The sequence below is a fragment of the Callithrix jacchus genome, chromosome 11, assembly GCF_049354715.1.
Source record: "Callithrix jacchus isolate 240 chromosome 11, calJac240_pri, whole genome shotgun sequence".
In the NCBI taxonomy this organism is placed as follows: Eukaryota; Metazoa; Chordata; class Mammalia; order Primates; family Cebidae; genus Callithrix; species Callithrix jacchus.
This window is the reverse complement of record NC_133512.1, coordinates 111,855,843-111,870,314: the sequence shown is the minus strand read 5'-3', so window position 1 is coordinate 111,870,314 and position 14,472 is coordinate 111,855,843. Positions and strand designations below refer to the sequence as shown.

The window sequence follows — 14,472 nt, the reverse complement described above, 5'->3', positions numbered from 1 at the left end:
AGACTTCAAAATTTAAACACAATAATGTGGTTTTGAAGAAACTGACTCAGATAATTCTCTATGTAGTTATTATTAGGCACATTTGAAAATAGTTCTTACATTATTTTAGCACCAAATAGACACTGGCCTATAATATTTAACACCTAAACATTAAAACATCATTCACACAAACTTAACTTCAGAATTTAAAAAAAGACCATGAACATACCCAGATTAATTACAACTATTTACTTTTAAAATTCATTTGATAAAAGTTAAACTTATCTAATAAAAAAGAATAACCTAATCAAATTTAAAGAAAATCCAGGATAGAATAAAATTCCCAAATTATTATATTTATTAAGTATATACTTTCCTGACAGGCCATAACAAAAGATAATCTAAGTTATGAAAATCACCATATTAGATAGAATGAGACTCTCTACTGAAGACTATAAATTTACTTAAGCACTGACACAATATAGTTTACCCAAAACCATGCTGGGGTGGATGACAGGAGATGCCTGGTCTTCTAAGATGAATAAGATTCTGAATATGGGATATTCCCTTAATTTACGGGAGATAAAAGACTTACGTGATTCCTGGAACTAGATATCCTTGAATATTTGTGTCCCCAACACACAAGGCTTCCTTCAGATAACTCCCACTTTCCCTTTTACAGTATTTATATATAGTAATTATATCCCTGATATAATTAGGGGGAACCTCAATTAGGTAATCAGAGCCTTTTAATACCTAAAATCCCTTCATTTTTTCTTTAGTAAGGGAAGTATTCCCCGGTCTCAGAGCAGTCTGCAAATCACTGCAAAAGGTAACTCATCAAAAAGCTAGTCTGAAGTGTTACCAGGGAACAGCAGGCGGCAAACATTCAAACCCAGAAATTGTGATTCAACATTTCCCATATAACTAAACCATTCTGCATAAATGACAGACCTTGTCAACAAGGCTTTTGCCTGAAAAGATCTAAAATGAAAAGAGATCAACTGATAAGAAGGTAAGATGTCTGGCTATATTAATATCAATACTTACGTATCATACCTCTGCAGTGGTGTCACTTTGTTCTTATTTTTATCAACTGAACCCGTAGATAGCTGAAGAAAATTGGGATTTAATTTATATAATTCTTGAAGTAGCTTCTGTTCATATTCTTGGTGTTTACCCGCCTAATGAAAGAAGAAATTAAAACTGCAGTGGGATTCACAAAATGGCTGGTATAAAATACTAAATAATCTTCTGAATTATTAAACATATTCTAAATAAAACAAGGTATTTTTAAATAAAACATTAAATAAATAAAATTTAAGTAAATTTTTAAATAAAACAAATAAGAGAAGTCTGTGAGGTTGCCACAAAACTTCTAGATCAATGAAAGTCATTCCAACAAAAGTAATGATATATACCCCATAAATTAAGGCATTTCATCAACCCACTTATTGTACAGAAAAGCATATTAAGGGGAGAACATTTTCTCTAGCTCAGAAAGTGTAAGGCCCACTTTAAACCTACTTCCAAGTCTTTCATGTAAGAATTAAGTCTTGTAACACGTCATTACCGAGTTTTCTGAAAATCAGCAAAAATTCATCAAATGACCTCCTTTTTAATCTGGAGATTAGCAGTTGAAGTAATACACAGATGAACAGTTTTACTATATTCTTCATTATCTTGACACTAAGTAAAACTTCCATTAATTTGTTTTTTTACTTTCTCTGTGGTTATCAAAAGTAAAATAAAAATTAATGTATTTTAAACTCTAGACCCAGGGTCAGCAATTTACAGCCAGCTGCCTGTTTTTGTAAATGAAGTTTTACTGGAACACCGTCATGCTACTCATTTACATACTGTATTTGGCTGCCATTCTGCTACAAAGGCAGAGTGCAGTAGTGTAGCAGAGGCAGAGTGAGGTAGTTGTGACAGAAGACTACATACATAGCTCAGAAACCCTAAAATATTTACTAACTGGCCCTTTACAGAAAAAGTTTGCCAATCTCTGCTCTATATACAAAAGAAGGCTGTGCTTACTCTAGCTGAGTAGGTGTACATCAAAAGGCAATGTCACAAACATTATGGGAAAAATTAGTCAAAATTGTCTGTGGAAGCTAATAAGACACAAAAACAAATGATAATGAAATTACTTTGACTAACATTTTACTATTTGCACATATATCACGACTTGAAGAATATTTTTACTTACCTTCAGGGATGTTAATTTTTTTAAATTATGGTCTAAATAGATGTTATACAACAAAGCCAAAACAGAACAAACCAAAACAATAACAAGGGCAACTGCATTTAATTGAGCTTAACTGTATCATATATACTGCACAATGCATCGTTCCCTGTTCTGAGAGGCCACTTGCTTGTTTCAATTGGACCTATAAACATTTCCTATGGCACTAAATTTTGAGTTACGCAGTAACAAGGAAAGATTTTCTGATTTTTGCCATAAAATTTATTCAAATTTCTTTTCTACATTGAGAAAGTGTTTAAACAACAACAAAAATAATCCCCTTTTAAAGTAATTTTAAACTCAGATAAAGAGCAAGATAAATTCAGGACAACATTATGAAATGAGTTTTAAATTATTTTTTAAAAAATACATTTAGATATGAAATTTACATTTTTAAAACATGAGAAGTCTTGAAAATTATTTCTGGAATCAATACTTCAGGAGATATGGCTTTCACTAGTATGTGTGGAAAGCCACGAAGAGCTCAACTTGTTATTAAAATGACTCTACAGGGGCAGTTCATAAAGACAGGTTAAATCCCATTACAAAGAAGTTCCAAAGGACTACCCATACATTTTATTTTATTGTTTAATACTACTTTAAATGAGATCAACTGGGTGGGACTTGGAAATTGTGATACACAGAAACTGATAGAAAATATGAATAAAGTACACCCTCTATTAATTACAATTTAGTTTGAAATGGTTCTATCTTAGATTTCATTCTAGAGGGTTTCATCCAAAAAACAAAATAAAAAAGCATTTATTAAAAAATCAGTAAGTCATCTGTCTTTATTAAATATCAGATAGACCTTATTTTAACATTGTTTTGGAATCATAAAGACTATACTGTCAAGAAACTCCAATGTATTTATTATAATGGGATTTAATCTGTACTAGCTCCAAGTCAAAAAAAGGTAATACTCCATTTAACAATCTTTTCTTAACGGAGCCCCTACCAGACTTTCTCTAGTTTGACCTGGAGAATGAAAGGTAGCAATGAATGCCCCCCACCTTCTAAATGAGAAGTATTCCTGAAAAGTCCACAGCAACAATCTGAAGTCCTCATCTACAATAGGGAAGTGCAGCATTGTGCTTTGGTATAATCCTCATTTAATATGTCGTATGGTCAATATTTTTACTTGTTAAGGCATGTTTATACTACAAATTAAAAGGAGACAGGAGAAGAGGAAATGTAAAAAAGAACATAGGATATTAAGCCGTCAATTCACCCTTTATAGGATACTGACTCAGTGGACACTTTCAGGAGGAGAATAATTTTATAAAAATAATATTAGTTTATCAGTATCTTTTGACAGAATATTATTTTCTAGCAAGCTCCATAAAGAGTATAGATTGATTTAACAAATAATTACAATATCCTATTTAGCTTTCATTTTGTGGACATTCCCCTTAAAATAGCATTTCCCAAAGTGTTTTTCTGGTCAACTAAGTTCTGGTTGTAAACTACCTTCAAGGATACGTATTAGCATATTAAGGACTCTGAGGAAGTATTAAAGCAAAGAAACCTGTTCATCTTCATTAATCTAGTATTTCAAACCTAACTGACCACAGACCTACTGTTATTGTAACAATATCCTGCAGAACTGACCTTCCATTAAACACTGTTTGGAAAATGCTACTTTAGAGTAAAACCAGTTTTTACAAAATCAAGTCGTTACTTTTTGCTTTTGCAATTTTAACTAATAAAAAAAATACTCCCTTTTCTGCAAAGTTGATAATTCATATGACTTTACTACCTGCATTTCCTCTTTTGTGAAGCTGGCCGCCTCATCCCCCAATTCATGAAGATACATGCAGTCGGGTTTTGGACACTGCATATTCTTTAAGAAATAACTGCAGTATTTTGTTGTACCTAGAGAGGCCTGCGGGAGGAAGAGGGGTAAAGGAAAAGAAGACTCAACATGAACTGACAACACAATGAGAATCTCAATGTTTAGTGTTCTCACATCACCTAAAATGAGGCACAAACATGACAAAACAAAAAGTATGGCTGCAAATACTAGAGAACTAAACTATTAGTAGCAGGATTTATTATAGATGAGGCTCATTTGAAAAAAAAAAAAAAAAGTCCATCTACAGTATCCAAAACTTGAACACCCAAATCTTCCCTAGATATCAGGAGAGGAGATAGATAAAAAAAAAAATCTGTTCCATGTTATGGGTGGTTAGACACATAAGTAGGCAAATTCCTTTTTCTAATTATGTCATCCTTCTTTCATTAATAGTAAAGCTTTGTTTAGTGGGACTCTTCACTCAAACCTGAATCAATGGCCATATTTTAAGGACAAAAAATAGGAACGTCTACTTATTTCTGATGAAAATAATGGTTCTATTTTCACAAAATAAGATTTACGTAAAAATGTGGTATTTTTAAAGATTATCCCCTAATAATGACTGTGTTTATTCCTATCCGGTAAAACAGGACCCTACAGAAATCAGCAGTAAACAAAGTAGCTATAATAAATGGTATGGAACCCTAAGGTAGACTCTTCAAATTAAGTATCAAATTTAATATATAAATGCTCGGTTCTCCTCTACTTACTATATTTTATCTCTTCTCCCTTAAAAAAAAAAAAAAAAAAAAGAATCAAGAGGACTATATTACCTTAAGTGTTCTGCCATCTACTACCACATTGTTGACACACTGTATGGCTCTGAGAGCATCTTCTGACCGGATATAGGTTACATAAGCACTGGCACTTGGACCCTAAAGTGAAAAGATCCCATTCCACTGTTATTAGCCTCAAATTAAACAATACTAAAAAAATTCTATTGCAACCTAGGGAATTCTAAAGACCTTGACTACTACTATTGCTAATGACAATAATTAGTCGTAATAGCAATTTTAATTAAATACTAAACTAGCTCATTTCAAAGTAATCATACTCAATGAATTTTATCTGATTTTAAGAACACTGTAATATATATGAATAAAATATTACTTTGGCTTGGCATTTATTTTTTTAAAAAGTCATTTGACAGGCTCATCAAGGTTATAAAAATTAAAATTTAGATTTAAAAACAAGATTTAAAGACTGTGTCAAATTATGTTCTCTCAAAAATAAATGTAATCTGGAGAACTATCTGATAGCACCAGCATAACAAAGATACTATTAAGTTTTCAATATCTGAAAATATTACAGATTAGAAATCATTCTCTAATCCTCATCTAATTATCATATTGCCTGATAACAGACTCACCTTCCCCTCCCCTTCACTCCATCACTAAATGTTTGTTTTACTATTTCCCTCTTATTATATCAATTTTAAGCACCAAAAAAATCCCCCACCCCACCAACAGAGGTCACTACACTGCTTAAGTCCTTGCCCTCAAGCTTTCTAATCAGAGAGCAAAGAAGTTTCCTTCGGAACAGCCCAAGTCAAGCCCAGAGCATAGCAAGGAAAGGCAAAATTCCCTAAAATTAGTTACCTGTGAGCCTGCATATGATGTGCTATTATTGATGACAACTTTATGTATTTTACCAAACTTCCCAAAATATTCTGGTCGTTTTAAAACCTATAAAAGAAGAAGAAATAAGGTATAAACTGTCCCCATTTTCAACAACTTTATCCTTATAATGGAGACATTCATCACTCCTCTTCAGCAAAAGGAAAATAGTAATTTTTAATGTTTTCTATTAAATGTGACTACCTCCTAACTGCAGTAAGTGTAACTAACCTACAGGAAATCAAAAGAGTCCAAAAGCTGTTCTTTTTTTGACCCACTGAATAGAAACTGAGACTCATTAAGTTTGGTATTATCTACTATGTTCTAATAACTGCTCCAATAATCTATGGGATCTTACCTTTACAGTATTCTTAAACACAAAACAGATCAACGATCTTAACTACATTCCCATTGAGATGATCTTTATAAAAAAGAAATTCTTCAAAAACAATGGCCAAAATTATTTATAAAAGGTAGAGATAAATTGAAAGGACAGTCTACTCATAAATTTACTGTATATAAAATTTGATATATATTAAAACATTATTTGTAAATTATAAATTTCAAATAACAGAGTGTCCACCCAACCCTCTACGCTTTATGATTTATCATTGTGCATACGGTTTCCTATGTAAATCAATTTTACCATTTCTCATCTGTCTCATGAGGTTTTTTCCTACTTTTCCTGGTACATAGCATTTGGGAAAGAAATTTATACATTTCTTTACTACCTGGTTACTTCTTGGTGGTTATTTCCCCTATGTACCTCATCTCCTTTACTTTGTGAACACTATATACATTCTTTCAGCTTCTCTTACAAACTCAACCTTGGCTAATTTGACCTGTAAGTAGCTTGATAAAAACACATCTCCCATAATTTGCAACTACCTCAAAATTCTGTTTTCCTAGAATGTATCTTTAGACCTACTGCTCCTATAATCTCTCCAAATAGCAAGCTCTCTCCAAATGAAAGCTTTCTGCATGTACCTATTCTAGTGTGTATAAAGTATTTCTTTCCATTCATATTTGATAATATTCTTATATACTTATAATTTAGCTATTATATTCTGCATTTGACAGAATCAAAGCTTCATGAATAAATCTATGGCTGGGATATCATTAATTCTTAGTCTTCCACCTAATAGAAAGTAATTAATCTTACCATATTTTATTTTAGGTGCTTATAAGTATAAGGTTGTTATGTTTGCTGCAGCCAATTCTAATGGATTAGAAGGTGAGGTGATTACACTGGGTTTCAATCTTTTTTCCACCCAAATCTCCTGAGGGATATGATAGTAATAGTAGCTAACACAATGACCCTTAGGTTATTCGTAGCAAAGTCTCAGGTTGATAGAGAGAGAAGAGCAGAAGAGCAGAGCTTGAAAAAGCTTTCTGGATAGTGGCATTTGGAACTGCATTCAATATTCCAGCTGGATGCATACCAAACTCAGCAACCAGCCTCATAGCTAAGATATCTGCTCCAAAGGGGCTGGTCACAGGTTGTCCTGCATCAGCATCATAGGTTTATGGCAGTAGTTCTCAAAGAGGGAAGCACTCAAGAGGGCAGTCTGGAACTTTGTGAAAGCTTTTATTGGGGGAGACTGTGAGAAGTGAATGGGAGAGACTACTGGTGTTCAGTGGATAGGGACCAGAGATCTCTTACAAGGCTCAGGCTAGCCCCATACAACAAAGAATTGTCCTGCTCAATTTCTGAATGTCCTACAAGACGTGCATGAAGCTGTTTATAATTGAGCCAGAAACAAATTCCATATTATATATAATTACAAAGTATCTTCCGAGTTGTAACATACACTGAGTTTATAGGAAAACAAGCAACATGTAATCAGGGGACAACTGCACATGCTTTGTTTAAAATTTTACTATGAACTATCTGAGAAAAATCACATTATTGATGTTTCATGGTACCTGAGTAGCCAATGCATACACCCGTAACAATCTGCATTTGTAGTTGTCACAGTCCATGATTTTCCAAATAGATAAAAGTAGCTTACTTCGTTATTACATTGAATAAAATAGTTCTTTAAGGAGCCTCAATATGTAAAGAAATCCTTTGACAATCTCGCTAAAATTCAGATTCAGATCCAGTAGATCTGAGGCAGGGTCAAGAGTTTGCCTAATAAGTTCTCCAGTGAGGCCAGGCACAGTGGCTCACGACTGTAATCGCAGCACTTTGGGAGGCCAAGGAGGGCGGATCACAAGGTCAGGAGTTCCGTCAGGAGTTTGGTCAGCCTGGCCAATATGGTGAAACCCTGTCTCTACTAAAACTACACAATTAGTCGAGTGTGGTGAAAGGTGCCTGTAATCCCAGCTACTTGGGAGGCTGGGGCAGGAGAATCACTTGAACCCGGGAGGCAGAGGTTACAGAGCCAAGATCACGCCACTGCCCTCCAGTCTGGGCAACAGAGGGAGACTCCATCTCAAAATTAATTAATTAACTAATTAATTAAATAAAAAGATTTCTTCCTGATTGCATTTTTGCTATACATTAAAGAAAAAAAGTTCTCCAGTGATATTAACGTTACTGGCCTAGAGGCCACACATTGAATAGCAAGGTTCTACAGTAGAAGTGTCCAAGCATTTATATGTACAAATAGTCTTTTTATAATTACTTTCCTTTTATTCCTCCTTTAGATATACTTTTTCAAATTATGTGTGTAGACAAACTATATTATCAAGAAGTCATTTCATTAAAGTCAAAGGGTGTTACATTAGTTTTTAAAAAGTAGACACTGAGTCTGATAAGGCTGAAGGCAATGGTTTATGGAAATAATTTCTAGCCAACATTTGGGTGTAACACCTTTGTAACAATATGAAATTGGTACGTCATTATGACGACATGTTCACACTGCAGCCAGAATGGTACTGTCAAAGCACAAATCTAGCCATGTCACTGTTCTTAAGAACATTCAAAAGCTTTCCACTGACTTTAGGATAAAGTGCAAACTCCTTAGCATGGTTAGAAAGCCCTTCATGATTCATTACCACTTACCTTACCATCCTTATCTCTCACGGCTGCATTCTAATCTTCCAGCCAAACAAATCACTTGCAGATTGAGGTCTTTCTCATCCAGAAGCATTTGTACACTTCCTGTGCCAGAAGCACTTTACTCCAAAGACAGCAGAGGGGTATATAGCTCCCTCCCAAGGTTGAATGCTATCCCTTGTGCCTTCACAGCACACAAAACTTCTCATACTGTTACTTTTGTAAAAAGGAAGCTACTACTTATTATCTACTTCTACTTGATTATCAGTATATGCTCAGTGTCTTAATGCCTCCCATATTGTAGGTACTCAATAAACACTTAATGAAAACCTAAACTGTCTTAGCATTAAACAAAAAGAATTATATGGATTTGTAATACTAGTGGCCCTCAAAGTATTAGCAAATGGCAAGCTGTTGATAAGAAATACGATGCCCAGGCAAGGGAAAAACAATGAATTTAAACTTTCCATATTAACCTCAATACTCTAGATTCTACCTAAACAAATAGCAAAATAGTATTCTAGTGAACAAATAAAGGGTATGAAGAGTAGACAAAGCACCCTGTACATTGGCATATTATCTATACACTCAATGTCATAAATGTATTTCACAGTGGGCCAGTTTCCCTACTAACATAAAAAAATAAAAGGCCATGTGATGGAATTATAAATGCCCAAGGGCATGCCTAGTGACCAAAATGTCTATACTCCTTGGGAAAACAGTCAAGTATTCATAGACACTACAGAGAAAAAAACAAAAACTTGGTAATCAGATGGATGAATGAGTGAATAAAATGAATGAATGGATGAACAAAAGGGCAATGATCAACAAAAAATACACTGTAATAGGAACTGTAGGATCATAGGCAAGTCACTCAAATTCCTTTTGCCTGAGTTTCTTATTAGTAAAATGAAACGTTGTGTCTTTAAAGTCATATAGTTCATTAAACAGGCTACCCTTCCGGGTTACCACATACACCCAGGACTCTCTTCTTTATGCACTACCTAGATAACACATATTAATTCTTCAAGCTGACCCTAATTATCCTTTGTCAGAGAAGCTTTCTGTAAATCTCCACACTAGCTAAATATTCTAATATATGCTCCCACAAAGCTGTGTACTTTCCTTTTATAAATACTCAGCACACACGTTAGCACTTAAATTCTTTCTTACCAGTCTGTAAGCTTGTGTCTGGCTTGCCACCTACTTCCCCCCAACCCCATCCTACCTCCCAGCCCCCACCAAGGCACCCCCAACCCCATCAAAGTACCTAGCAATGGTACATATTCAAGAATTAATTTGCAGAATGAATGAAATAGGTCCTCACAAATCTAAAATTTTAGGACTTAGAAGGTGATCATCATTACTTCTAATCTAATCACTGGCTCTAATTACCTTGTCTTCTAAGATCATTTATTTTACTATTGACCAACAAATGAATACATTTGACAATCAATCTTGGTTTGAAGTTTTCTGGTATGCAAAAATTATTTTAAAAATAAGCTTTAATTGTTCCTAAACTCTCCTATTCTGTTAATCAGAATTAGGTCAAATATCAAATTGTTCATCATCCAAAGACAAATAAATTACAAGGATCCTTCTATGACTTAAAAGTGACGCTAACAATTTGAACCTTCTTTTGAGTTTTCTAGTAAAGCCAACTTTTAAGTTTTCCAAATACTAAAAAGATTAAAAAGATAAATTAAAAGAATTTTAAGGCTAGGCGCAGTGGCTCACGCCTATAATCCCAGCACTTTGGGAGGTCGAGGCGGGTGGATCATGAGGTCAAGAGATCGAGACCATCCTGGTCAACAAAGTGAAACCCCGTCTCTATGAAAAATACAAAAATTAGCTGGGCATGGTGGTGCGCGCCTGTAGTCCCAGCTACTCGGGAGGCTGAGGCAGGAGAATTGCTTGAACCCAGGAGGCGGAGGTTGCGGTGAGCCGAGATTGCGCCATTGCACTCCAGCCTGGGTAACAACAGTGAAACTCCATCTCAAAAAAAAGAATTTTAAAATATATTATTTAGAAGTGGTACTATTTAATAAAAAGCAAAACACTTGTCTCTGGTCTTCCTGGACTTTCAAGACAAATAAAGGAAAGCAACTATTTGTTTTATTTAAGAAAATCCAATGAACTCTCACCAAAAAAGAATTATTTCAAATATATAAAACTGGTGGAGCATATTTTGAAGTATACTTATAGACTGATGATAAAGTACTCTCTCTCAGTGGTCACCACTTAGATTCATTTCCTTCAGTATAATAGTTCAGATTAATCTTCCTAGAGTTACTTGAAATGGAAATAAGAAATCTCTTTAAGTAAATCAAAAACTCCTATAGGGTCAAGCATGGTGGCTCACACCTGTACTCCCAGCACTTTGAGAGGCCGAGGCAAGTGGATCACTTGAGGTCAGGAGTTTTAGACCAGCCTGGTCAACATGGTGAAACCCCATCTCTACTGAGAAAAAAATTAGCCGAGCACGGTGGCACATGCCTGTAATCCCAGTTCCTCAGGTGGTGGAGGCAGGAGAATCTTTTGAACCCAGGGGGTGAAGGCTGTAGTAAGTCAAGATCGTGACACTGCACTCCAGCCTGGGCAACAGAGACTCTTTCTCAAAAAAAAAAAAAAAAATCAACCAACCAACCAAACAAACAAAAAGACCTCTTATAAATCACATACCCAAAAAGAAGAGGTAGGAAACTTATAATCCAAATATATTCAGTCAATGCCTTAATTTCATCCAAATTCTGGATGCTATTTCATATGCCTCCCAGTATTACAGCTGTTCAGATACAAGATGCATTAATAAAAACAGGAACATCCATATTCGAGAGCTCTCAAATCAAGATAAAAGCTTCATTCATTTACTGGAATTGCAGTTTCAGAAAGGCAAAAGTAGATTCTCGGTGGGGGGCAGTGGCTCATGCCTGTAATCCCAGCACTTTGGGAGGCCAAGGCAGGCAGATTGCTTGAACTAAAGAATTCAAGATCAGCCTGGGTAACATGACAAAACCCCATCTCTACAAAAAATACAAAAATTAGCCAGATGTGATGGCATATACCTGTAGACCCAGCTACTTGTGGGGCTGAGGCACAAGAATCACTTAAGCCCAGGAGGTTGAGGCTGCAGTGAGCCATGATCATATTACTGCACTCCAGCCCGGGTGACAAAGTGAGATGGTGTCGCCACAAAAAAAAAAAAAGGTAGATTCTAATCAGTAAGATCAGTAGGAGTAAACAGAGACATAAATGTCCACTGGTCACTGGTTAGAGGAGTATATAGAAGTACCTTGTAGTTAGAAAAAAGGAAGACTTACAAGACAGAGATAGAAGGATTAGTGCAAAGTTGAGGTGTCGCTCAAGGAAACGATCAAAGGTGAGGCAGGATTCTGTCTGCCTGGGGAATAATCACTACCTTATTTTTAAAAAAGGGAGAACTGGCTGCTGAAGTTGAGTCATAGACCTAAAATGAGCTCTCTCCTGAACATTTCTTACTGAAGAAGTCTTTTTCTGTATAAACTCTAGACCACTCCTCTGGATTTCAAAAGAACTTGGTCTCCTGAGTATCATGTAACTAATGACTGCCAGCATCCCTGGACCTAGGTCCTAGTAATTCTTGAGTTGCCTCCATGTTTAATGTCCATGACAGATCCTTTTTACTAATGTCCCTGACTTTCGCAGGGTCAAAATCATTTCATATTGATTTTGAAGCCCTGTATAGTCACAACACATGTAAGCTCATCATCAATAAAGATTAATTATTTTTTTTAATTAATTTTTACAAAAACAGGCTTTATACTCCTTAAAGATCCTCCTCCTTCGGCCTTTAACATGCTCAGGCAAGTCCAAAGGTTCCTACCTCCGTAAGCATGTTCATTACAATCTTTTCCCTGATTGGTACTATGCCAAATATTACTTTACACTCTTCTCAAGGATCTTTTGGAAGATCCTCCCAAAACAGCTCTCTCCTACCAAGTAAACACTCTGTCTGTCAATTAGCTTATATTTGCCTTCTCAACAATCTAGTCACTATCTCTTGGTATATCAGAAACTAAAAATTAGCAAATGCATATCCAAGGGCCTCAGGAAAGTATGAGTTCAACATTAATAAAGCTGGTGGTGGAAGGAGAGAAAAAAGACATACTAAGCAAGTTAAGCGCTCTCCTTCCGCCGAAGGAATGACAAAGAAATTGGTCCTTTATTTTACATTACCAAATTTTCCCTCTTCCCACTAACTGGCTTAAAGTGACTAAGTAAAGAATGATGATACAGTATAGCAACTATTTGAAAAACCAAGAATTATTACTTGGGCAGAATTTTTAAAATCCAGGTTACTAAAATCTCTAGTGGGTTCAAGAAACCACATCTCTACTGTTGGTCCTTATATAGATACAGAAAAGAGGAACAAACCAGAGTATTCATGTCACACATTAGCCTAAACAGCAAAATAGAATCATTATCCAATTTTCACAGACTGTTAGCACGTTAAAAATCTAGTTCAACTCCTTAGTTTTACAACTGAACAAACTGAAGCCAAGAAACACTAAGACATTTGCCTGAGATCACAACTGGTCATTGGTTTCTTAGCAATTATTAAAAAGTAATTTACTATTTTCTCTTTCAAGATATGTGTTCAGAGGAATCACATAATTGAGCAAGGTCAACTATTATTTCCAAATAAGATAAGCAAACAGAAAAAATATCAAGATGACAAAGAAAACAAGAGGACTTACCTCTGGGTCTGCTAAGCGCTGAGACAAACCTACAACAAAGACGAGGTTTTTTTGTACAACACGTACACTAGCCAAATGTTTGCGATTTTCTGATATTTTCTGTTTTCTCTCATTTTGTTTCTGTTTTTTCTCATTCTTTATCCTTTGCAGTTCTTCCTGGGAGAGTGGTTTATAAACTGCTGGGTCTTCTGGATATGGCTTTAAGCATGAAACAAACAGAAGTTAGCATTAAATTAAAAAATAAAAAAGTGCATAAGCAATTATCTGATTCTGGGTGGTGGGTATGTGGTTATTTATTACATTTTCCCTTTATCAGAATGTTTTAGTTGCTTAAAAAATTTTTTTTATTTAATAAAAGACAAATGTTAAATAAAATTTTCGTAATTTTTTTTGGAGGTTAGCACAGACCACTTTTAGTGCTAAAACTTAACATCTATGGTTTAAAAGCAAAACAACAACAAACCAATCATGATATTCCCTGATGTATCCAACACAGTTTATGGGAAGATTCAGCTTCTAAGGTGCTACGTAAGAGGGAAAGAGGCCAGGAACGGTGGCTCATGCCTGCAATCCCAACACTTTGGGAGGCCAAGGTGGGTGGATCACGAGGTCAAGAGAGCAATACCATCCTGGCCAACATAGTAAAACCCTGTTTTTACTACTAAAAATATAAAAATTAGCTGGGCAAGATGGAGGGCGCCTGTAGCCCCAGCTACTAGGGAGGCTGAGGCAGGAGAATTGCTTGCACAAGGGAGGTGTAGGTTGCAGTGAGCCAAGATTGCACCATTGCACTCCAGCCTGGGCAACAGAGTCAGACGTCTCAAAAAAAAGAGGCAGAGTGTAAGCCCTTGCATCTAAATGTGAGTTTTACATATTATAATTAACAAATATTTAATGGAAATATTTCTACTATGTGCTAGAAGGTTAATGAATTTACACATTTGTTCTTAAAGCAATTATTATTGTGCCTGGAACTAGTAATTGCTCAATAAACACTAACCATCACGCTATTGGGTAATCTTTTCTTTCTTAGC

The 14,472-nt window shown here is 35.3% G+C and overlaps 1 protein-coding gene across 28 annotated transcripts in view; it reads right to left on the bottom strand.

The window, feature by feature from the left end:
* CNOT4 (CCR4-NOT transcription complex subunit 4) overlaps positions 1 to 14,472 on the bottom strand; it is a 147,083-nt gene that overhangs the window by 48,712 nt on the left and 83,899 nt on the right. For 16 of the 28 annotated variants that reach the window (XM_035254677.3, XM_035254680.3, XM_078343698.1 and 13 more), the window contains 5 exons: positions 13,439 to 13,636; positions 5,681 to 5,767; positions 4,856 to 4,957; positions 3,987 to 4,112; positions 1,030 to 1,163 (listed from right to left, as the gene is read on the bottom strand). In XM_035254677.3, coding sequence (XP_035110568.1) covers positions 1,030 to 1,163; positions 3,987 to 4,112; positions 4,856 to 4,957; positions 5,681 to 5,767; positions 13,439 to 13,636 — 647 coding nt within the window. The remainder of the gene's footprint in view (positions 1 to 1,029; positions 1,164 to 3,986; positions 4,113 to 4,855; positions 4,958 to 5,680; positions 5,768 to 13,438; positions 13,637 to 14,472) is intronic. The other 12 variants (XM_035254679.3, XM_054237674.2, XM_078343701.1 and 9 more) reach the window with 1 other exon arrangement.